The 23,517-nt window shown below is 37.5% G+C and overlaps 3 protein-coding genes across 4 annotated transcripts in view; all 3 read left to right on the top strand.

The window, feature by feature from the left end:
• The first annotated feature begins 792 nt into the window (after positions 1–792).
• LOC117208897 lies at positions 793–2,013 on the top strand. Of its 2 annotated transcripts, none has more exons than XR_004487787.1 (2): positions 793–1,225; positions 1,575–1,689. XR_004487787.1 is itself a non-coding variant. In XM_033450402.1 (2 exons), the coding sequence occupies exons 1-2, from the start codon at positions 855–857 to the stop codon at positions 1,908–1,910; spliced, it is 423 nt and encodes a 140-aa protein (XP_033306293.1). In that variant the 5' UTR covers positions 793–854; the 3' UTR covers positions 1,911–2,013. The 2 variants fall into 2 exon arrangements, 1 of the variants encoding a protein (XP_033306293.1); XM_033450402.1 differs by having other exon boundaries at positions 793–941; positions 1,575–2,013.
• A 7,250-nt stretch (positions 2,014–9,263) lies between these two features.
• LOC117208896 lies at positions 9,264–11,200 on the top strand. The gene has a single exon (XM_033450401.1). It carries the CDS (start codon positions 9,301–9,303, stop codon positions 10,633–10,635), a length of 1,335 nt encoding a protein of 444 aa, XP_033306292.1. The 5' UTR covers positions 9,264–9,300; the 3' UTR covers positions 10,636–11,200.
• Positions 11,201–16,200: 5,000 nt separating this feature from the next.
• LOC117208899 (suppressor of lurcher protein 1) overlaps positions 16,201–23,517 on the top strand; it is a 526,325-nt gene continuing 519,008 nt past the window's right edge. The window contains exon 1 of the mRNA XM_033450406.1: positions 16,201–16,966. Coding sequence (XP_033306297.1) covers positions 16,964–16,966 — 3 coding nt within the window. The 5' untranslated portion in view covers positions 16,201–16,963. The remainder of the gene's footprint in view (positions 16,967–23,517) is intronic.

The following is a 23,517-nucleotide window of genomic DNA, read 5'->3' as shown; positions in this document are numbered from 1 at the left end:
TCAATTACTTTTCAAGTTAATGTTGCCTTAATAAATGATCACGTTTTTTAGTAGCATTGCGATTATAAAGTGCCTAAATTTTTTCCACCTGCTGCAGCTAAAAAAGATGTACAGAGGTGGTTGTCAGCAGCCTTAACACGGCTGCACTGCACTTTTGTAATTAGTGTTGTGTATATTTAAACTCGAGTGCATAGATTAGTACTTATTAGCGTTGCGTAAAAGAATTTCCTGCTACAGTTTCAGGAGGTTTCTATTTTGTTTAATTTTTTTCATAATAAAATAATTAATATGGCAAACATACAGAACACTCTTAGCGGTTTACTCTGAATTTTCTATTGTGTATGTGATTACAGTAATTTAGTGTTGCGAAATGCAAAAGATATTCCACTCTCGGTTTATGTCTTGGTGCTTTCCTGGCTATTTATTCCCTTTTTCCCAACTCTCGTTATTGATATGACACTCATTTTAATAAGCTTCTTCAATTTAAATAGAATATAAGTATCACTTAAAACGTTTTATAAGATTATAAAGTTTTAAACAACAATAATTTTTATTACATCTTAATTTTGTTACTACGTTTGCTCTTCTTCAGCCATGGAATTATTATGTGTCTTCTAACAATACTGTCGATCCTTTCAAAATCATCCTTACACTAACTACCTTGTAGTTATTACATTCTGAGAAGACGAATGTCATTTTCTTTCTCGACGTCCTTTGTTTCGTGAGACGCGACATCTTCAGTTTGTTCCACATTCGTGGAAAATACGGCTTCTGTCTGGTGACACCCGGAAATTCTTAGTTAATTCTCGTGATTGTAAATCGTTCCTCATGTTAAAGATAAAGGAGATAAGAAAATGTATCGGACGGAATACGTTATACCCTGGGTTCAGATGCGAGCGAGGGAGGAGTACATTCTAAAAGCATCTAGGCAATATCCCGTGGTAAGAGAACTTTCCAAACGAATTCGGAGAGTTTAATAATTAACGTCGAGAGCGGCAGTGCTCGCTGAACGTTCTATTCCGGGGGGGTAGTTCGTTCACGCTGAAACTGAGACAAGCCCGTGAGATACGGAAAAACCATTTCCCGCCGTATTCGGAAATCTATCACTCGGGATGAAATTTTCTTTCCAACCATTCGATACTGCTGCCTCGGATAATGATGCACCGGCTTATCTTGGATTAAGTATCAAACTGTCGTCTGCTTGTTCATAGGGTGATTTTTAAATGTACGTATAAATATTCCAGGGATAAATTCAATTAAAAAATATTGAAGGAATTATATAAATATCATAGGTTATTTGTGCTTGATTCTTTAAGTAAGAAGATATTTGACAAAATCGTGGAAGTTTTTATGTCTTACAAGTATAAGTACCGCAATATGTTGTATGTTTCATGATGTATGATTCATCTTATTGTTGTCAGACGAAAAGACATTTCAATTATAAATAAATTGGATAATTTCTTCTTTGTTTGAAAGATAAAACCTTGTTGTTCAATCCTCGTATACAAAAGTATTAATACGTATTTAATACGCACACCCTGTGCGTGGTTCTTTGAAGACACTATTGATTTCAGTTGGAGCCGTTCGCTCTTCGAAATTCGATCACGTATTTTAACAACAACAAAGAAGACAGCGCAAAATCGGCATATGAGCGTCTTCATAGCGTAGATTTCGATCTTTCCAAGCCACGATGTGATCGTACCAAGCCTAGCCTTTATTGGTTGGAAATCTCAAAGGAAAACCAAGACCACAAGGTCCCGATGACTACTAATCTGTGGTACGGTCGACCGAACAGAGTTCAAGTCGATTTTCCTGCGACTAAATTTAATCGATCGAGCAAAATGCAAGAGTTCTACATTCGCTGTGGTTTTAGTCTAGTTAGCGGCGAGGAAAGCGGATCGTTCTGCTAGAGTGAATCTGTTAGGCAAGCTTTCTTTGATTCTCTTTTTTCTAACATCAGTTCGGCCGATTTTATTAATATTACATGTAATATAAAATACGATTGAAAAGTGTTACTATCATTACATCACATTTGTGTAGAATTCGTTAAAACCATGCTTCGTGTGCATGTAAAATATTAAATTTGAATGATATTTAATAAACTGATAAAAAGATTGCACTAGAATATTTAGTAATAGAGTTCTTGAATCAACCTCTTTATATAATTTAACTTTTTGCTTATGTTTCTTATAATTAAGTATGAAAAATTGTTTTATGAAGCTTTTCCATTTAACTGAATAAAGCGGCATACGAGGGAGTTTACCATTTAGTTATGTACTTAAAAGAAAATAACATGTATGACTGAATTATCCGTATGTTCATGTTTCAGCCGATTATTACTCTTGACATTCTGTATTAAATCATATTCACGGCGAAATCCATGCTTGAAAGTAAATTCAGTAATCATTAATCGACTTACATACCTTTTTCAATTCTTTATGAGTGACATATAATAATTTATAGGGATTTTGACTGGTAATTTTCACATATTCAGCGAAGCACAAATTCAACACGTTTCACGTATTCATCTACTACCGGGGATCAATATTGCATCGTTTAAATTTAAAATTGCTTGCTTTCCGTGAAGAATTCTTCTACGAGGTTACCATCATTTTTAGTAACGTAAATGTTTAAAATCTGGTTTCCCAGAAATTTTTTTCTGTGACAGACAGGATGAAAATTGGGTGATTCTGCACGACGTATGAAGCCAAATTTGTTATTGGAAAGTGGTGCACGTACGAACAATAGGGATATTAATCTTAAAAAGATCAAAGTGCTAAGAATAAGAATATATACACGTGGTTAATGTTACATGATCTCCATTAACGTGTAATTTATATTGTATTTGGTATATTTGATGTGTATGTATTTTGTTCTTTGTTTTAATTTCTTTCTCAGGAAAGGATAATATAATTATCTGTATACGTTTATGATTTAAAGAGTAAAACTGCTGCTAAATGTATTTGTGAGAGAATTGATATTGGGAAAAAAATGGGGTGAAAACTTCACGAATAAAATATGCAAGATGTAAAATTATTCTATAATTGAATAACAGTATTTTAATAAAATGTATTTTTTAAGAGATTTTGGAAGCTTGAAAGAACTGTACAGAGATAATAAGAAGCAAAGATTAACATATACGTCCATTCATTTCTATCTCTGAAAAAAATTACATTTTAAATTAATAAATTACATCGTATCTTTAGAATGGTTCTGCTTTATTCAGTTTTGAACAAATTTTCTTATTATACTGCAGATTAAACAATCTTTATATAATTTAAAAAATCTTCCTCGTATAAAAACGAAGTGCAACTGCTCAATTTTTAATTTCGAAGCATTTAATAATACAAAATATATGTATACATGTAAGATGGTTTCTTTTTCTTCGAGATTTTTGTCGATACGATTATTTATAAAAAAAATGTAAATTCATAATTTTTCTACTATTTTTCGTACATGTATGTATGTATAAAAATAATTCTTTATAAAATTGTAATTTTTTATCTACTGGTCACTTTTACCAGTTATTTCCGATCAGTAATCTAGTAGTATAGGCATTTTCTGTTAATCCTCTGATATTTCCTTTTCTGTTACGATGTATTCGAATGGAGTACAGATTTGGATAGGAGTCTACGTTGTCGGACAGATCGTTGAAAGAGATGGCGAACATGGAACCGTTGTAGGTACGCATATAGAGCTTGCTTCTATACCGAACTTAAACTAGTACCAGCTTCGAACTTCCACCGAGTATACCCAGAATTCTATACTTCCTAATTGTAATTACAATTTCCACTTTATAAACTTGTCACAAAAGATTCATTAATTACCACATCTTTCAATGATACTATGTTTAATTAGTTAGCGTAAACAATGCTTTAAACATTAATCTCTAAGAAACACTGGAAGGCGAATATTTCCGTCATGTGTAGAAAATTCGAATCAGACGATCCATGCTGATCGCAATTTCGTTTCGCGAACGTAATTTCCGCTTTGGAGATGGACGGTTCCGGTATTACGAATCAGCCAAAATGTTCGTTACGAGAGTGTAATTTCAATTTTAAGCGCACGATCCGTTATAAGGAATTGCCTTAGATATTTCTCTAAATGATATTTTCCGCTTTGTTCCGTGAACATTCACTTTTGCAGGCAGACTTGACAATTTTTCAGCTTCACGGAACCTGGAACAAAGCGTAGTCGTACATATTAATAAAATCACAGCCGAAATCCGAAGGATCACGAATACAGTGGCCACGAAAGTACTCGAACACTTACCACAGAATTCTTTTACGAATGCGCTCTGTGCATTGTAAGAAATTTTTTTAAAATTTCGTTAGCATTGTAACGAGACTCGACCATCGGGATTATAATAGGAAAATTTATAATCAATGAATCATTGAAAATATATATATGTAGAAGTTACAGGTCATTTATCGCATACATACATGTAGCGAGAAATTAGTATATTAGAACATTTTCGTGAGTAGTACATGTCATCCGATCATCGTGATACTTTAAAATCTAAAATTTCTCGCGATTTTCTCACGTTATAAGCAATTTTTGACAGTTCAAAGATATTCTGCCTTATGTCTTCATATATACATATTCCTGTTTTTACTGCCATGTCCTGGAAAGTTGCTCGATACTGGGATTGCTATTTCCGGATATGAGGATAGAAACACCATGAAAAGAGGTACGTGCACTTATGTAGACACGGTGCAGACATCGGATATATACCTCCGTATCTCGCTATACCAAGTTGGATTCAAGTTTTATGCAAGGTATCGAGAGATCGCTGAAACTCAAAGGCTGGTATAGAAAGTATCGAAACGAATCGACCAGGCTTTATGTAACCTAGAACACACATACCCTGGCGATTGGATGTGTGCAGTATATTTATGATGAATTCATCGATCGATGGCCACAGATTCTGCTGTTGCCTGTTTCGAATCTCACGTTCTATGTCAAGTATTGTCCTTGTACGACTGTCTCGAATAAAAAACCCGGGTAATTTATTGACGTCACTTTTGATGCCTCGTCTACCGTAGACTACGATATTCGCAACACTTAAAGCGCCTGAAGTAAGGAACTGTAATTCACATTATTCTTCATACATATAGTACGTATGTGTAAATTGAAAGCTAAAATAGAATTATTGATACGAAACACTTTTGTACTGTAGTTGTACTTCCCTATCGCGTTATTATTCCGTGAAAGTAATTTTAACAAAAACACAAACTGTGCAAACGAAATTCATTTGGCAATTTTGCAGTTCTATTTCTGCGAAATTAATATAAAATTGAACTTTTCTCCAAAAGGAAGTTTTATTCAATCGAATAAAATAGACCGTTGGGGCAAGAATCACATTCGCTGTCTGTATCAAATATATGAAAATACTACTTTCAATTTAAAAATAAATATCAACTTTCAAGAATACATATAATATTTACGCATTTTCCGTTGTGCGTAGCGCCGGTGATTGAATTTTTCTGACATTTTGTTTCATTATTGTTATTCGCAGAATATCCATGTCAATGACACGAATTTAAAGCGGGCGGCGAAAGTTCGCGTGACGGGTAAAACGTTGGCCGCTAATCGAAGAAGATTTTGTGCAAATTTATGCGCATAAACGTGGCCACCGGTATTCATCGTAGTCCGAAAAGACTTCCCTATTGTTTCTAGTTAATCGTCCGAGGTCAGGGACAGGCTAACGCTTATTTTCAATTCTTTGTTTTGGGCTCGTTAATTAAAAGTTTAATTAAAGCCACGTCAATTAATCAGAATTCTGTTTCGACCCATTCCCGTGTACTTCGTCACGGAAGAGCAGAACAAAAAAGATGGAGAGCAGCTCGCGATAACTGGCAGTTGCCTGTTGGCCTGCTGCTATACGTTCGTTGCTGTTATGTGACCAAACGGGCAATTAAAAAGTCATCTCGGCTAGAAAATTTGTTGTATAATAGCAGTTGAACGAAGTTGCGATGAAGTGAATCTATTACTTGAAAAAGTCACGCTTCGCCGATCTAAATTCATCGGTAATGTCCATCGACTGCATGATTTTGTCATCGATGTGCATCTGTGTTATGTTTGATAGTCAAACAAAATTCTCCATGGTTTTTGATTTGATGATTTCATTTCACTTTTAATCGAGTTTTTGTTAGTTACGATTTGATTTGTTCATTTTGTACGACGAATTGGTCGAGACTGTTGAGAGTGTGTGATCCATTAATAACTGCTTCTATTTGCGAAGTTAGTTTTTCAAAGAGGTTTCAATTATTAGAAGATACTTGAAAATTGAAAAAAATATAATTTCACTATATAATGATACTCCTTAAGGGCCTTAGCTTGCAGAGTTACGACGATTTAATTATCTGATTAATTTAAAGGGACTGAATAATTATCTTCTTTTCATTTCGATACGATCGAGAAGCGATTAAAACGACTGCGACCTGGAATTATGGGTGAACGTCTCAAGCGAAAACTCAATCAGCAATAATTATGGCAGCGTGTACATAGGGCAATATTAGCAAGTTCACTACCCTTCGTAGCTCCGCAATACGCTTAATCGAATTGCCTTTGGTAACGTAAAGTAACGAAGCCGAAAGGGTTATCTAGAGTGTGACCTCATTAATACGTTGCTCTCCTAAGAAGTTAGATGTATTCCGAACGCAAATAAATTTCACCAACTACTAGAGTCCTGAAGAGAAGTTTCTTTGGAATTGTTTTATAGTGCCCCATGGACTTCGACGCTTTCTCTTTCTCCCTTCGTCTTTTCGTTTCTTCGTTTCCCGCCCTTTCTCTTTTGCTCTTGAACAGAAGAGAATATTCGTCGCGCTCCTCGCTTTACGTTTTTTATCCCTCGCTTAAATGTTATATTTCGCTTGCTAAAAATTCAAGTGATCGGTCACCGATAAATTGAATTTTATTAACGGGTGAAAAAAAAAACGGACCGCGTTCAACACTCGATACTTGATATAAGTCCCTCAATTAATCATTTAACGATTGTTTTGAAACGTGAACATTGAATTTTAACAACTTTGAGTGTTTCCATATGATGCTCAATTAAATTCCCCTGAATATCTTAAACGAAAATAAAACTGGTAAAATATCGTCGCTTATAAATAATATTCCTCTAAATTGTCCATTGCATAAATTTTGATTATTTCCATTTGCTGCTATTGCGCTGTAAGATAAAACTATATTGTATTTTTTTTTTGCGAATCGCATATTCGTACGCTGGAATTACTAGAAGCGCATCCGACATTAACCCCTTAAGGATCGGCATTCCCAAAAGAAATCAGTCGTTGTATGCTTTCCATCTACCCAAGAGATTCGAGCAAAAATGCAAGTTTAAATTAATTTCTAACAATTTTACAAACCGCGGTAAAACACGTCAAGTTTCTTTTTAGAGCGTCAAATATGAACGAATAATTAATAAGCATTATATTTTATATCATATTAAATCATATTTAATCGATCGATAATAATTTTCGTTTAGAATTTACATCTTACACTAAATAACAAAACTTAATTATTTTGATGATGCAGAAATGCTTAATTTAAATATTGATATAATTATAAAAGTCTATATATTTGATATACATTATCTCTACGTTTTTATTTTTTTATGTTTCAGTATATTCCGTTTGTCGATATTTCCATTTTATTCTCTTCTAATATTTATTCAAATCTTCTTTATATTGATTCACGGTTTATGCCTCATGAAATGCACTTAAGCATTGGCTTTATTAAGTAACTTTTATATGCGTTCTGTGATCTTCACGCGGAAATTGTAAACGACAACTTGTGGCAAAAGTATAAAATTTATAACTCGCAAGATATCGTACGTTCCTGTCTTTTGATATCGTCAAACAGTTTGAAACTATCTGTCAACCGATAATCCATTTATTGCCAGCGACATTTTGGCTTTATACGTATAAAAGTTTCTCTTTTCAGAATGCGGGTGTATATGCATTGTAGATCGCTATAAGTTACTTTTTCGAAAAACATATTTGTTTGTTAACGTTCGATAAATATGCTTGGTAAAACGGTATACAATAAATACTTTTTTTTTGGATTTCCATTAAATTCAGAAACCTGGGAATTTACGTTGACGTTTAGGATATATGCAAACATTTGAAATTTTCTAATAAATTTGTATGTAAAAATTCCAAAAAAGGATTTAACCAAAGCTCGCAGTTCGGTCAAAATTTTACTTTCATCGTCCAATAAACGTTCGTTTTATTTTGACACATTTTGTTTAATGAAATGAATCAAACTATGGTTATGTAATAATTATACATACAAAGAATAAGTGATAATAGGAAAAATTTAAATACCATAATATTTGTGAATAAACGCGTACCCAAATTCGATTTTCTTAAAAACGATGTCTCTAACGCGGTTCATAATTTTCGACTTATTGTGAGCCATAGAACTTTCTTGATCTCACGTGCATCACGAATTTTGAAAATATCATGTTTGGATATGAATGAATTGTAATCCCACTAATTATAAGGGATCTGAGCTTCTATAAATAATCTGCTATCTTATTTGCATAAAAAATAATCAAACGATAATGTCGTGCCAAACTTTCTTTGTTCTGAAACATTCAGTTACGTCGTAATTACTGTCATGCAAACTGTCATTTTAGTACTTTCCCAAGCATTAAATAATGATCGTAAAGTTCCATGCAGATTAAGCGTTATCTAGGAAGTTCGATGTAATTTGTCGGAGAACCGCGCTAAATTAAACGAAAAGTGTGACAAAAGAAATGCGTTAAATCACATAATCGACGCGAGAAAAGTTCGTTTCGCGAGTGCATATCTCGTTTTTTGACTGTGAAACCATGTTGGTTGCGGCATTTTTGTGGAATCACAAAACTCCTGCTTCTAAAACCTCAGCGTACCAGTTGTTCTTCGTGCAGGCGCGCTATCGCAGTCTTATTATGTTTCTTCGTGCAAAGGCATAAATCATTTAGTTCGTTTCCTTTCGTCTAGAAGGTATGTCCGACAAATTTACACAATGTATAAATTATTACAATCGGATTGTTCGTCCCGGCGACGTTTTATCGAATCGTTTACTCGCATCTTCGCTCCTTCCTCGGGTGGCACCTGTGATTTAACTGGCTCTTAATCGTGTCGCTGATAGCGGACTCCGTATTTGTCAAAGTATCACTTCTCGGCGTTCCCTCAAATGCTTCAAGATGCTTATTTACGATCCCACAAAAGCGACAATCGCGAACAGGGATCGTATATAAATGTTGGTATTGCCTCCGTCGCGACAGTTTCAACGTGCTCCCTCGACATGGCAACGATTAGCGCCGATTCGTCTTGCTGTTTGACCGACTCGACCAAGTCGCAGGTCTGCTCCGTCAAAGAGAAACCAGTCGCTCTTCTTTCCGACTCCGACATCAATAAGATCGTCGAGCGAAAACTTCTCTCGAATAACTTTCGCGTTTTGCACTGGAGTTTGGATAACTTAGGGGAGATAAATGGTTTCTTGGGCTTGTACTATACTCTCTCCGTTACGGTGAAAATCGATGACAAATCGAAGCATTTCAAATTCTTTGCGAAGACACCGCCACCGACCACCAGTCCACAGTACGATTTTCTAGTCCGCAGCAATACGTTCAACAAGGAGATCGCTGTCTATAGTGAGATAGTGCCGAAGATGGGCACAGGAAAGGGACCCAAATGGTTGCCCGATTATTATTTTGGCAAGAACAACGTTATAATAGTTTTGGAGGACGCCGGGCAAAACGGATACGTTAACCTGGACAAATATCTGCCGTTCGACGATGAACACTGCATTCTGGTAGCGAAGACGATCTCGCTCTTCCACTCGAGATCCTTGATCCTGGACGAGAAGCTTCGCCGTAGTACCGGTCAAACGATTTTTGACCTTTACGGCAAGTACCTGGAGGAGGTGGCTTTCATCGAGACCGATTCGGCGGCGCAGAAGTATCTCTCCTCGTGCATCAAAGGTGCATGCACTATAGTTGATATGAACGAGAAGCTGAAAGACGATGAGGCGACTCTTATTAAGAATTGGATAACCAAGTGGGTATGGAGGTTACCAGAATTGCTGAAGACGTCAAATAAATTCAGAAACGTGATGTGTCACCGGGATCTATGGCCAAATAATATCATGTTCAAGAAAGACTGTAGCGGTAAGACGATCGGGTGTTACCTGATAGACTTCCAATTCCTGCGATACTCTCCGCCAGCGATCGATTTTGTGATCTGTTTCCTGTTGTCGACCGATCGTGCTACTAGACGTCGATGCAACGAGTCGCTTATCGACGTTTACTGTGACACCATGAAGAAAGAATTGGCCGCGGAGGGTCTCGATGTTGAGGATTGCTTACCTCGCGCGCAATTCATTGAGAGCTGCAAGGACATTCAAGGCCTGGCATTGGCATATGCGGTCGCTAACATGCAAATAATGCTACTAACGCGTCAAGCGGTGGAAGAATATTTTATAGGATCTACCGATCAACTGGAGCATGTGGTGTACGGTGATCGACGCAGCGATCTCGTTAAAAATCAATGCCGTATTATGAAATCCTATCAGCCGCGTATTACAGAGATAATAGAAGAAATTAGAGAGTATTTGGCAGCTAATCCAGACAAATGCTAGCGGACGAGAAAGAAAAGCACGGGTCGTTGGTTGTTTCTTTGGCACGTTGGTCGTTTGGTACTTGTATTATCGTCTGTGATAAAATGTGACTTTAAAATGAGAGCGGAAAAGAGATTGTTTCTACGATTTGCCGATGAAATGATCTATTTCGCCTTCTCGTTATCCAACGTTATGGTACAAATATTTTATTCGAAGGATTTAACGCGGCCACGCGCGTAGGCTCGTAACTTTGTTACACGGAGAATCGTTAAGAAAGCGAATTTTCTACTCAAAACCATTGTGTGATACGACGCTTTGCCGGCTTAAACGACGTCATCGTTCTCCGTTAGGCGAACTTTGTCGTAAAAGGGAAAAGGGATTACGGGTCGTAATAAACTTTGTAGAAACCCTGCAAGAGGCGGAAAGATAGGAACCTCTAATATTTAAAGTAACTTTTCGCCGTAATCTTAACTCCTTCCAGACTCAATACAGCTCATGGCTGCCACGAGCTGTATCGTCTTTTGTATCAGCGAACGTCGAAAAATATGGCATCGTACTAATAAAATAAAGTCGGTTTTAATGAATATTTACATTTTTCTACGCACAGTATGCCTAGTTTAAATATACTCTAACTATTAAATGTACGATAATGTTCTTCAAATGGAAGTTGCCCGATTTAATAGAATATTTGAATTCCTTTTTAGATCGTTGTCGATAAAGTCTCGATATCTACGTACTTTTCTTTGATAGAACTATAATGTTTACAAGGAGCATTTCTGCGCACCATTATTCCTTTTTTGTAATCGTATGAAAGTACTTCGAAATAATATGAATGTAGTATCTTAAATAGTCTAGAGTAAGGACAAGAAAGGATGTTCTATTTGAAGTGAAGTTTAGTTTTATTTTAACAAGCAATACCCAATGCAAAATCTGACTACAATATCGTCGTACGTCTTATTCTCACACTCGGCTCACAACGTCTGTCTTCACAGGTCAAAAAATGCTGACCCTCGACCCTCGCACCCTTCTCCCACTCTTTTACTCATTTAGCTTTAACGTTACCAAGGCATGCACTCTTCCTTACACACACACTCTCTCTCTCTTTCTCTCTTCCCCAGCACTCTTACGATTCTTAGTTTATACCTTAAATTTACAACTTATACTATCCCGAGAAAACTCGAACTTAAATATACGATAGACCAAGCGTCTATCGTATATTTTTTGATATTACATGAATTTTATTGTTTCTTAACTACTGTATTTTAATCAAAGAAAATGAATATTTCGTATGTTACCTACTATTTTTCATTTTAGTAATTAATTGTTCGTATTGTCCCTTCGTTTCCTCGTATTTAAATTCGTGCAACCCTACGAGCATTTCATGGATCAAGAGCATTTCAAAATGTTGAAAAATGTTTCAATGTGGAAGAGGGAACGGTGGCATTCAATTGTTGACAAACTTATCCTTGTGCAATAATCGAGCAGCCGATATTCCTCGTTCGCGAAATGAGGAACACCCAGTTCTATTCAATGGCCCGTAATGTTATGTCAGATTAAAGCAGAAGTTCGTTTTACTGCCGGCAATTCGAAGCAGCCGTAATCGCTTTTATGTCGGGCTAATGACATAACCGTGAAACGTAAATTGCCCTACCTATCAATGACAGGCTTGATACTATTCTATTGTAAATACAATAATGCATGAACGCGTTGTCATTGTTTCCTTTCAACTATTCCTCTATTTTCACCAACTGCTACATTTGACGTATTCGATTTTTTCCATCCAAATTGCGTTGGAGTTTGTAAGCTCTTCCTCGACGGTGAATACACAATAAACAGAAAGATGAACGTGACTGGCTTATTATGTAGCCTTCGTTGCATCAGTGCAAACACGAAATTTACACTAACGAAGTATTCAAATTATAAAATTCCTCCTTTACGTAATGTAACATGTGTTTCCTGTTGGTCGGAATTTCCGAAAATCCACGCGTTGTTTTTACGTTAAAATACGGTAGAAATAGATACTGTTTACATACTAACAATAATTTATCAGTTTGGTCAGTTCAGAGTTTCACAATTTATGTTTTCATTTCACGAAAAGTAGGTAAAAATTGATTGTATCTTTTTACGGAGAGCACAGCATTGTTACAAGTATTGTTTTACGAGTACAAATTACGAGGTTCTGTCAGCATGATTTTATCTGAAATGGATGAAATTGTAACGCTACCGCGTTACAGTACAGAATATAAGGAAATTTCTGATTGAATGTGATATTGTAACAGTGTAATTTCCAATTTGTGTGATAGTGTAATTTAGTATAATTTCCAACAAGAATACTAGTTCGAGTAAGAAGTTTGTTTACTCCTGTTCAAAACAGCTGCATTACCAAGTAACAGCAGTTTGGAACCCTATACACGTAGATGTTGATTTCTGTAATGAAATTAAATCTGGTAAATCTGGAAGTACATATCGATATTTGTAAAAAGTTAAACATAAATAACTAGTTAAACTTTATTCCATAATATTATTAAATTTGCGTAGAAAAAGAGATACACGTAGACGCATATAAATAGCTCTTCCATTAATTAATATGTTCGTAACTATAAATACACCTGGGACTTTTTTTATACAGTATCTTTATTGCACAGTACCTTTCTTGCACGATTTACTTTTACACCGTTTCTTTTTACACGGTCTATTTAACACGTTTTGGTTACAGTTATGCAATGTTTTTAACGCGTTTTGTTTACCGCAAATGTTATTAATCTGGAACGTTCTTCACGAGTTCAAAGGGATCTGAAAACTTGTATGGCTTGTTAGACAATTATTAAAGGAAAAAACGAAATAGATGTCATCGTAACGGTCGAGCGACGAAATTTGATTTTTTTTAAGTAATAAGAAAACATGTTGCGATATGATAGAGAATGACGATGCGTAAGTTTTATGCTTTGTTACAAATCAATTGTTTTACGACCTTTTTTACGGCTGTTTTGTGCAGTGTACGTATGCACCGTGTAAGAAGGGTGCCAGATATTATTTGAAATGTATTGTAAAGCACTGATATATGTAGTATTAACGCTGCATCGCAATAATTCCGAGAAATAGTTGTCACTATAGTAGAATTATCTTGCGGGTCATACGATTCCAAGCGATCAGTGCAAAATTACCATTGCATCGAGAGAAACGTTGTGCCAAGCTTGTTAATCACAGAAGCTTACTATTTCTCGTGTGCTCATTATACTTCACAGACCACAAGCTTTCCATTGAACGATGTAGAATTATCATCGATCAGCCGATAGCATTACGATTCCATTATCTGCATCTGTGCCGAACTCGACCTGACTAACCCATGCTCGTTACCAAGAGCCTGCATCTAACCGTAATCCCACGATTATACTACTTTGTGAATATTATCAGTATCTATGGAAGAGCTCGTTAGCTATAGAATTTCGAAAAAATTCATTCGAAGACCGTTTTAATCAATCGTAGTTACAGCGAACCATTTTATTCGTTTAACGCAGATTCGTTTCAAGTAGATATGGTATATACGAGATGTGTAAATGAGAATGTTCACCAGAAATAATTCGATGTATGATGTAGCTACGTTTTACAAATTTTTATTTCATTTTTGAGGTACAAAGTCACCTAAGCTTGTTCGTCTCTTTAGAAGCTACGATAAAGTATCAGAAAAAATATGCGGCGCTATTTCAAAATTTTCAATTAACTTATTTTCTAATTTTCAGTGAATATCGGCAATTTCTTTTTGTTGACAAAGTTTAATAGTTACGAACTATATTGATAGTTTGTTTCTGACTTCTATTTTGCTTCTTCTCGATTGTCATGTTATTGGTTTTTACGACAGAAATCGTGTGTACGTTGTATTAGGTTAAGTAAAAAGTTCTGAGCGTTTTTCGCTAGATGTCTTTAGTGAGCCATATCTCACGATGTGCACATCGCATCGAGTCATAGTATACACCGATTTCAAGGTGATATTACGCATCAAAAAGGTTCTTTGTCAGTTTTGTGTTCGGTGAAGCCAGTTGTGTGTTACAGCGTTCGAAAATGGAGATAAAAAAAGAGAAAATTCGATACATTCTTCAGTACCACTACGACCAAGGTGAAAAGGCGGAGCAGGCGGCCAAAAAAATTTGTGCTGTTTATGGACCCAGTACAGTATCGAATGCAACAGCAAAGCGGTGGTTCCAACGATTCCGTTCTGGTAATATGGACGTCGAAGATGAGGCACGCTCTGGTAGGCCAATCGTCGAAAATGTGGATAAAATCATGGAAATCGTCGAGTCGGACCGGCATGTGAGCACTTATTCCATTGCCCAGGAACTGAAGATTAGCCAGAAAACCGTTTGGAACCATTTGCATAAGGCTGGTCTCAAGAAGAAGCTCGACGTATGGGTGCCACATGAATTGACGCAAAAGAACCTTTTGGACCGAATTGATGCCTGCGATTCTTTGTTGAGACGTAACGAAATCGACCCATTTTTGAAGCGGATGGTGACTGGCGATGAAAAATGGGTCACATACGAGAACAACAGCCGAAAAAGATCGTGGTCCAATCGCGGTGGGCCGGCCCAAACGATCGCCAAGCGTGGATTAACGGCCAAGAAGGTTTTATTGTGTGTTTGGTGGGATTGGAAGGGAATCATCCATTATGAGCTGCTCCCATCGGGGCAAACACTTAATTCGGACCTCTATTGTCAACAACTGACCAGACTGAAGCAGGCGATCGACCAGAAGCGGCCAGAATTGGCCAATAGGAAAGGTGTTGTGTTCCATCAAGACAACGCCAGGCCGCACACATCTTTAACGACGCGTCAGAAGCTCCGAGAGCTTGGCTGGGAGGTTCTATCGCATCCGCCGTACAGTCCAGACCTGGCACCAAGCGATTATCACCTTTTTAAGTTTTTGCAAAATTTTCTTGATGGTACAAAACTGGCCTCAAGAGAGGCTTGTGAAAATGAGCTGGTCAAGTTTTTTACCAATAGGGACGAGGACTTCTTCAACCGCGGAATTATGAAATTGCCTTCAAAATGGACAAAAGTAATCGAACAAAACGGCGCATATTTAATCTAAATCGAATAATCTTGACTATGTTAATTTCATCGTCGAAATAAAGCGAAAAAGCGCTCAGAACTTTTTACTTCACCTAATATTTGGTCGTGATCGATGTTTCGTAGATGTTGCGGTCTGCGTCTTGAGGGCAGATCCGAAACAGTTTCAAGCGTTAAGGAATATCGCGTCGATAATACGACGAGAAAAGTATTTGAAGTGAGCTCGAAAGACCGAAATTCCTTGTTTGGATCGTATGGAAAAAGTCTGAATTGCAATCTCGATGTAATGCCTTTGTAACCTTGACGTAAAATTCTATCGATTGTCGGGGATGTTACGGCGGAAAACAAAGAAGCTAATGATATTCGACGGGTCGGCGGTACATCCGTTTGCGAAATGATCGTGAGCTAAACTGGCGCGTTGCGTCGATTGCACGAAATCTCGTGGCTCGTGGAGGCGGTGGCAAAGGGCGCAGGCGTCCGGCGTCTGGCATCCGGTGGCGGCAAGCGGACTCGGATTTTCTCTAGTGTCGCGTCAACTGCCGCTGGAGAGTCGTGTGCGTTACACCCTGTTACCTCTAACCACCCCGTTTCGCGTGGCTCCGTCACGTTTTGTTGTCCGAAAACAAGTCACGTTCGCGGAAACGTCCGATCTCATCGCGAGTTTTGTGTCGTTGCCGTCGCTTCGCGTAGATACGAAGTGTAAATCCCAGCGATCGTGCGATCATTTTGCGGATGTCTTATCGCTTGTCGATGGTTCCCGCGATCATGCCGCGAACATGACAGGGCAACGTGTCGTACGAATCGTTACAACTGTCACGACGATCCTTTTCTACGTTTGACTGTTGTTCGTCCTAAACGAGTCGATGTAGTAAAGAATAAAATAGTGTCCGTTTGTGTCCATGGCGAGTGTATCTCTGTTCGTTCTTTGCTGTAATTTTCCTACTTTCTACGAGCATAGAAGGCAATTGAAACGTGGCGATTGAGCGAGTGCGTAGAGGTCTATTCGGTCGAATGTATTCGAGCGAGCGTTTCAATCCCTGTTTCGATCGTGTTCAAGATTTACAGTCTCACTGCCGGTTTGTTGCCGATTTGTCGTAGAGTGCCTAGTCAGTGTACTCGAAGGAATTCTGATGAACGGTGTGTGAAGGGAGCAATTCGGGAAAGTGCGTTTAGTATGAATTGGTGCAAAGTGCAGGCTGTCGTGTATTCAGCGGAGACGTCGCCCGGCTGTGAAGGAATGCTTGTATCGGGCGCCGAAGCATGAGGGACGTCGCATCTTTAACGTAATGGTAAGTGCGCTGAATTTTTATTCGCTGGATTCCTCCATTCAAACCCGGGTTCGTCTATCGATAGTTTGGTTAGACGCAATTCACTGGACCCTGCAGCTGGCTGGAAATGCTGAAATCGCACATGGAGCGGGCATAAATCTTTCAGGAAGTGTAGCATTGCATACCTAGTACGGTGGTAGAGTACTGTTTGTGTTCGTTTTCAGGACCATTTCGCGTGTCATTGTTGTTTCCACGAGACACTTCTGTACGAATAAAAAATTGCAACAAACTTCACATTGCGTGTGCGAGTCCTCGTGAGTTGTTGCGACCGTCCAAATATACATGCTTCGTTGAATTGTATGCGGTTGCGATGTTTACATTTCTTTGTACTGTCGTGCGTAAACCGTGTAAAATATCGCAGTCAAATGGCTTAAAGCAACGTTTGACCATTGGTTCGCGTGTACCTCTTCTCGTTTTCAGTTTCGTTTTTTTCTTTTTGATAACGGATAGTACTTCAATGTCCGAGTTTCGGTTTTGTCTGCATCGTTTCATAGTAAACTCGTCGGCTATAACATCGACTTTCCAGATTAATGTTTCACCGGTATGATGCGCCATTCTTTTATGGGATTTTCCTTTTATCATTGGAAATAAAATCACGAAATAACGGTGATTTTACTTGAAATTGCTTCCAAATACATTCATCTTTCGAAATGACGCGTATGTGTTGCGGAGGAGGGTTACGGTTTGTTTAATTAACCTTTTCAAAAAAGATTCATTTTATTTATAAATGTAATTTCGTCACTTTGGTTCATTATGTTGGCATAAAATATAACTTCGTTTTAAATTTCATTATTTGAGCAGTGTCTTTACATTTTTGTTTAAATTTGAAAAACGATAGTATAATAAACATCTCGGTTGAAAGAAACGATATTTCTTATTACGTATAACTGTAAATTATACTTACGTTAGTTAAAATACGAAATCGTCACAAAGGTATGTAACTTTTTTCAAGAACTCTCCGTGTTACGAAGCATTGAACGTAGTAATGGCATGCAAATGATCGTTAATAAAGAGTAGCGTAAATTACGACTTGTTTTCGTTATTACATTGTTCTTCGACATTACCACGAGTAAATTGATTTAAGGTATTTCAACGTTTATGTATAAATAATGGGATTTCATTATACACAGCAAATTCATTTAAGGCACCAAATTCAAAGATGCAGTTATTTAACGTTACAATTTATAGTCTTTAACCCCTTGATGTACCATTTAATTCGGATTATCTCGTCATTGTATACTTTGTATACAACGATATTACCATTATTTTTCTACATTGTAGGTATTACGATGACGAGCCAGAGACTCGTGATATGAACTCGAGGCGTTAAATAATACAGTAACACATTTTGGAACGTTTTTACAAAGTTTCGTACAACGGAAGGTTTATAGTATTTTTCGAATGCATTAAAATAATGCTTCTAATTCAAACACGTATTATCGGAAACGGCGTAAAAAATATATATAAAAATGTTGCATTCGCGTGTAACGGAAAATATAGTATTGTTATAACTTTCAAAGTAGGAACAGAAACAGAAACATTTTAATATCACCTGGCACAATATCGAAGTATTCGTTATTAAAATTCGATCAATTTATGGGATTATATAGTACGCGAATATCTCGTGCACCCAAGGCAAAAAATAGCGTACGAACAGTTTTTTTTACCGATTTACTTTAGCATTTAGTTTATGTTCGGTTTAAAGTTTTTGCGAATGCGTCGAGTTTTTCTATCGAAAGCGTTGGCTCGTTGTTTCTGTGAAAGTGTAGAATAGAAAAGGAGACAATCAGCCATTAACGGCATGTGTCGAGGTGCGCAATTTACATACATACCTGAGTATATGTTTGCCCCAGGTCAGACACAATGGCACCCACGATTTTACTCTATATGTATATTATCCCACTTTGCGTCATGCACATCGATAACCTGACACCTGAACAATCTGGATCGATCGTATCAACTGTTTAATTTAATTGCTTTATACTAACTGCATAATGGAAGAACGATGCTCTGAGCATTGACCGAGGACTGGTTTGGCTGGTTCAGCAATTAGCTTAAATATCGCTTACATTGACATTAATCGACGTATCTCGCTGATGCGAAATCAATTGTATACATTAGCCATTTTAAATGAACCAAGCTTGTCGCTCGTTTCTATACCTTCTTGCTTCTCTGAGTAATTTAATATACCTGTATAGATATTACATAAACTGAGAAAAGACATTTTTGTATTCTCTACACGTATATGGATATGTGTACAGAATTAGCATACGCATAATGGATATAATTAGCAATATGCAGCCAGATCTTAATGTTCGAACGTTCTTATTGTTCCATTATTTGCTTTTGTACAAGGGAATTTAATTTAACTGCTTCAAAGGAATTCTATCTATTACATACATACACATATATCTTTTTCATTTAATTAGTCTCTGTTTTACTTTGCGCTTGAATTTATTCCACTGCCTTTGTGTAATTACTATTATCGCACTGCACATTTTTCTTATAAATTCTGTGAAATAAATTGATCTAATAAGTTATTATGCGGCAAATTGTAGATCCAGCGAAAATTTGAACTGGACTCTATCGACTAGAGCATCGAGTAGATTAGAATACGTGGTATATAGAAATTTGCCTGCATGCGGCAAAAGTCTGCACGTAGGATCACTTTAAAGTGGTCGCAATGTTTACTTCGTCGCGTGGCAAGAGGCAAGGTCTCGTACGAGGCGATTTAGTTATCAGAATGCGTACTTACAACCAATAGCACGCACAGCTTTGAAGCGAAGGCGGCTGAGTATATGCACATGTGTGAAATTACAACACTACATTATCCAAAGCGTAGTAAACTGTGAATGGCGTTTGACGTGACGCTAAAGATTTATAAAAGTTCTCGACTTTAATAACATATCCAGTTTTATATTCTCAAACAGACGCTCGATAGACGCGTTCTCGCGATTTTTTTTCTACACGATCGGGTATTTCTCGCGTAGGACAAACATTAAGCTGAAAGTTCAGTTCCCTCGTCAACCATAATCAGCACAGATGGCTTCGTAACCCTCCCTCGTTTATGGAGTTGTAGTTTTCTTACAGATGTCCAATCGCACTCGATACAATGGCGATAAAACTCGTCACAGCTAATATAATTATATTCAAACGCGTCAAATCGATGATTAATTCTGTTACGGTTCTCGAATTTCTATGTTTCAATCTTGCTCTCATGTTGGCAAACGAAAAAGGTTTTGAACTTCTCGAAGCGTTCAACGTAAAATTGTCCGTCAAATAGAATTTTTGGATACTTTGTTCAAACCTGGAGTATCTTCTAGCGTTAGAAAAATACAGTTGGATCGTAAATGACAGGCAGAATGCAGCAGGGTTAATTACATTTCGGTGGAGAACTAATTAAAAAGTTGTTCAATTTTTCACCGTTTCCGATGTTCGTTTTGTCATTTAAAAATTAATCTTCGTCTCGATCTTTCGGTTCATGCATAAAAAGTGATTTCGCGAGAATGTCGAGTAACAGGAGAAGAAGCGGAAGAAAAGGGAGGACGATGTTGCATCTGGTTCGACTTTCAATTGGAAAGTTTCGCGGTTTCGCGACAAAAGGCCGTCGTTCCGTCGTTTACCCAAGGGTCCAGGGATATTTTTCACGGGCAATGATTTATTCGGTAACCGGCAGGCCACCCCTACGTGATATCGGAGTGTGCGCGGCTTGATGCGCGCGGGAGTTCCCGCACACGTGACGAGAATCGCCATTCACGCGCTTGTCGAAGTACATTTACAAGCGTTGCACTCGTTGCACAAAGTTCTTGAATTGTTGTCCCCGTTCACGCCTTGGAAATTGATTTCCCGTGTTCGTCCCACGTCATCTGCCATTTTTGCGCGCGTTTCATTGCCGCTTTGAACCGATATTCTTCGTTAAATGCAAATATATCGACGAAACTGTGAATGGAAGAACGTGATGTCTCTCTGTGACGACGACTAATTAATAAAGTTGTGTTAACGAGACATTGTACGAGCGTTTTCCGTGGGAATGAATTTTTACTGGTTAAAATTAAATTTGAATGGTAAAGCGTTACACGTATTAACACGCTGACTGCCACGGTGATCATCGATGACCGCGATGTTTTTACTACGTTTTTTAGGATGATTAAAACGAGATATATTTCATGGGCTAAAAATTCGTCAACGATGCGAATGATTTAAATGACATTGTCAGAGAAAAATACGCGCAAATACGATATAACATTTTGCAAAAATTAAACGTTATGGCGTTGTATATTTCAATCTATCGCGGCTATATAAAATTCACGCAACAGTCAACGTGTTGAACATTACAGAGTCGAGTTACGCTTTAACGGTAACGCCACAGAGTGCTATTAATCAACTTTATTTATTATTTAACGATGTGAACGTAATACTGCTTCGATGTACGCGTAAAATATGTATGATTACAGACATGTTTCGGGGGTATCGTGCAGACAATGTCGCGTAGTTCTGTTCCATTCCATTTTGTAGAGGCACTCGTCGTTTCAGGAATGGAGAGATCCTGCGGGAGAACTTATTCTGCAATGTAAATATATTCGGTTGTTTATACAGGCGCATGGCTAAACGCGTAGAAAGTGTTTAGCAATTTTAGCTGGTTGTCAAGTAAAGCTGTGTCAATTTACTTTGATATCTCATATGCACCGGTACACCGCGTGATGTGCTCAATACACACGTTGCAGCCCCTCGTGTGCACGCGGCGTTCGAGATAAATGGGGTTTGTAAACTAATAGCGTCAAAGCGCGTTTTTGGTATTTAAATTGCGTTAGCCGGTTAGCAGTCGAACCCGTGAGATATTAGTTTAATCATTCTCGCGCGTTCCAATATTTTAATTAGAGCGAATACGGATATCGGCGATTTAATTCGCCTGGAAATTGCCCAACTTTGTCCCCGATATTACGCCAATGTAAATTAACGAATGGCGATCGTTCGCAAATTTTTTCTATTTTATCTTATTAGTTTGTTCTCATTTGTTCGAAACGAAGCGAAAGATGGAGAATAGTTGAATCTTAAAATAATTTCTTGGTCGGAGTTTTCTCTCTACTTGACGCCTATAAGGACATCCTTCGTCTGTAAATATTAGCGTAACTTGATAAATTCAATTATTAATACAACTTGCAAAAGTGAATAGATAATAAATTCTATAATTCGTGAATTATAAAAATATCCAATATTCGTGAATTATGAAATAAGATAACTAGTACACATTGTCGCGCATTCATATATCTTCCTTTTACGATCGATTTATATAATTTTGGTCGAGAAAGTCAAATAAATCGATAGAAAATATCTCTTCAAAGGTAAGTCAATTTGACGTTTCTGTGAAAGCGTTACATTCTCTTTTACGGTTAAACGCGTCTGCATATTAGCATCCAAAAATATGCAAATCAAATACGCGTGTCAACGTGTCGTGCAAATCGGTTCGATATGCATGCCTGAAACGTTTGCAGCAACGTGCGTTTACGATGACCGCACGTGTTGCAACATACAAGTACGAATGGTAGAGGTATACGTTTTCTTAGCAATTCGAACGGTTCGTATGGCAGAGAAGAAGTCATAAACCTCGGTCTGTGTGTAGTACGCTTGGCTTCGATCGCCCGATAAATAATGCTGCCACTGAAACGTAAATTTTGGTTCACGCTAAGTTATAGAGGCGCAACGAGTGCATCGTTTGAAGTTAAAAGTCAGCCGGCAACTGTTCGCTGCGAAGTCATGAAATATTGCAAACGAAAGAATCGACGGTGTTTGGTCGAGCCAAATCATCGATCGATCGTTGCTTTATAACGCTTTGTTAATTCATGACAAGCGAGGCGAAGGGAATTATCAATTTCTTTTATAAAGGCGATTAGCATTTCAAAAAAAGGCAAACATCTTCTTTCCGTTCGATGATATGAGAAATTCTTAAAGCATAATTTAAAAGAAAAACTCATTACGCGTTCGGAAGAAGTTAAGAACGAGACGAGAGTCGCATTATTATGCGTCAACGTGCGAGATATTTTGAGTTTCACAAGTATACATTCCGTACAAGCGAGTGTCCGAAGTTCCGTTGTTTGGTGCTATCGTCAAGGGATTCGATCCTTTGAGAGTGTACTCGAACTGTCGTACATGTGGAGATCGGTCGCGCAATTAGGTTCATAATGGTGTGTGTGTGAGAGTATCGGGAAACTCCGAAAACCACCCTTATGCTTTATACATCGACCCTTCTATCCAAGCGGCAAATTAGCCTTATAACGTTGCAATTTGGAAATATTACTTTTAATGTTGGATTACCTTTATAACGCGTTAGCAAGTTTTATTGTTCATTACGGGCAAACATTACGAAGATGATAAATCATTGGAATAAAGTTTACTGCGTTGTAGGAAATATCGATAACACCAGCATTCTTGACAATGACTTTTTTTTGCTACATAAAACAGAAAAATGATTTGTCCATAAATTATTCGTGGTTTGCGCTCATACAATGTTGCGA

This window comes from Bombus bifarius, unplaced genomic scaffold (genome assembly GCF_011952205.1).
Source record: "Bombus bifarius isolate JDL3187 unplaced genomic scaffold, Bbif_JDL3187 scf7180000008163, whole genome shotgun sequence".
Taxonomy (NCBI): domain Eukaryota; kingdom Metazoa; phylum Arthropoda; class Insecta; order Hymenoptera; family Apidae; genus Bombus; species Bombus bifarius.
This window is presented reverse-complemented; position numbering and strand designations above follow the sequence as displayed.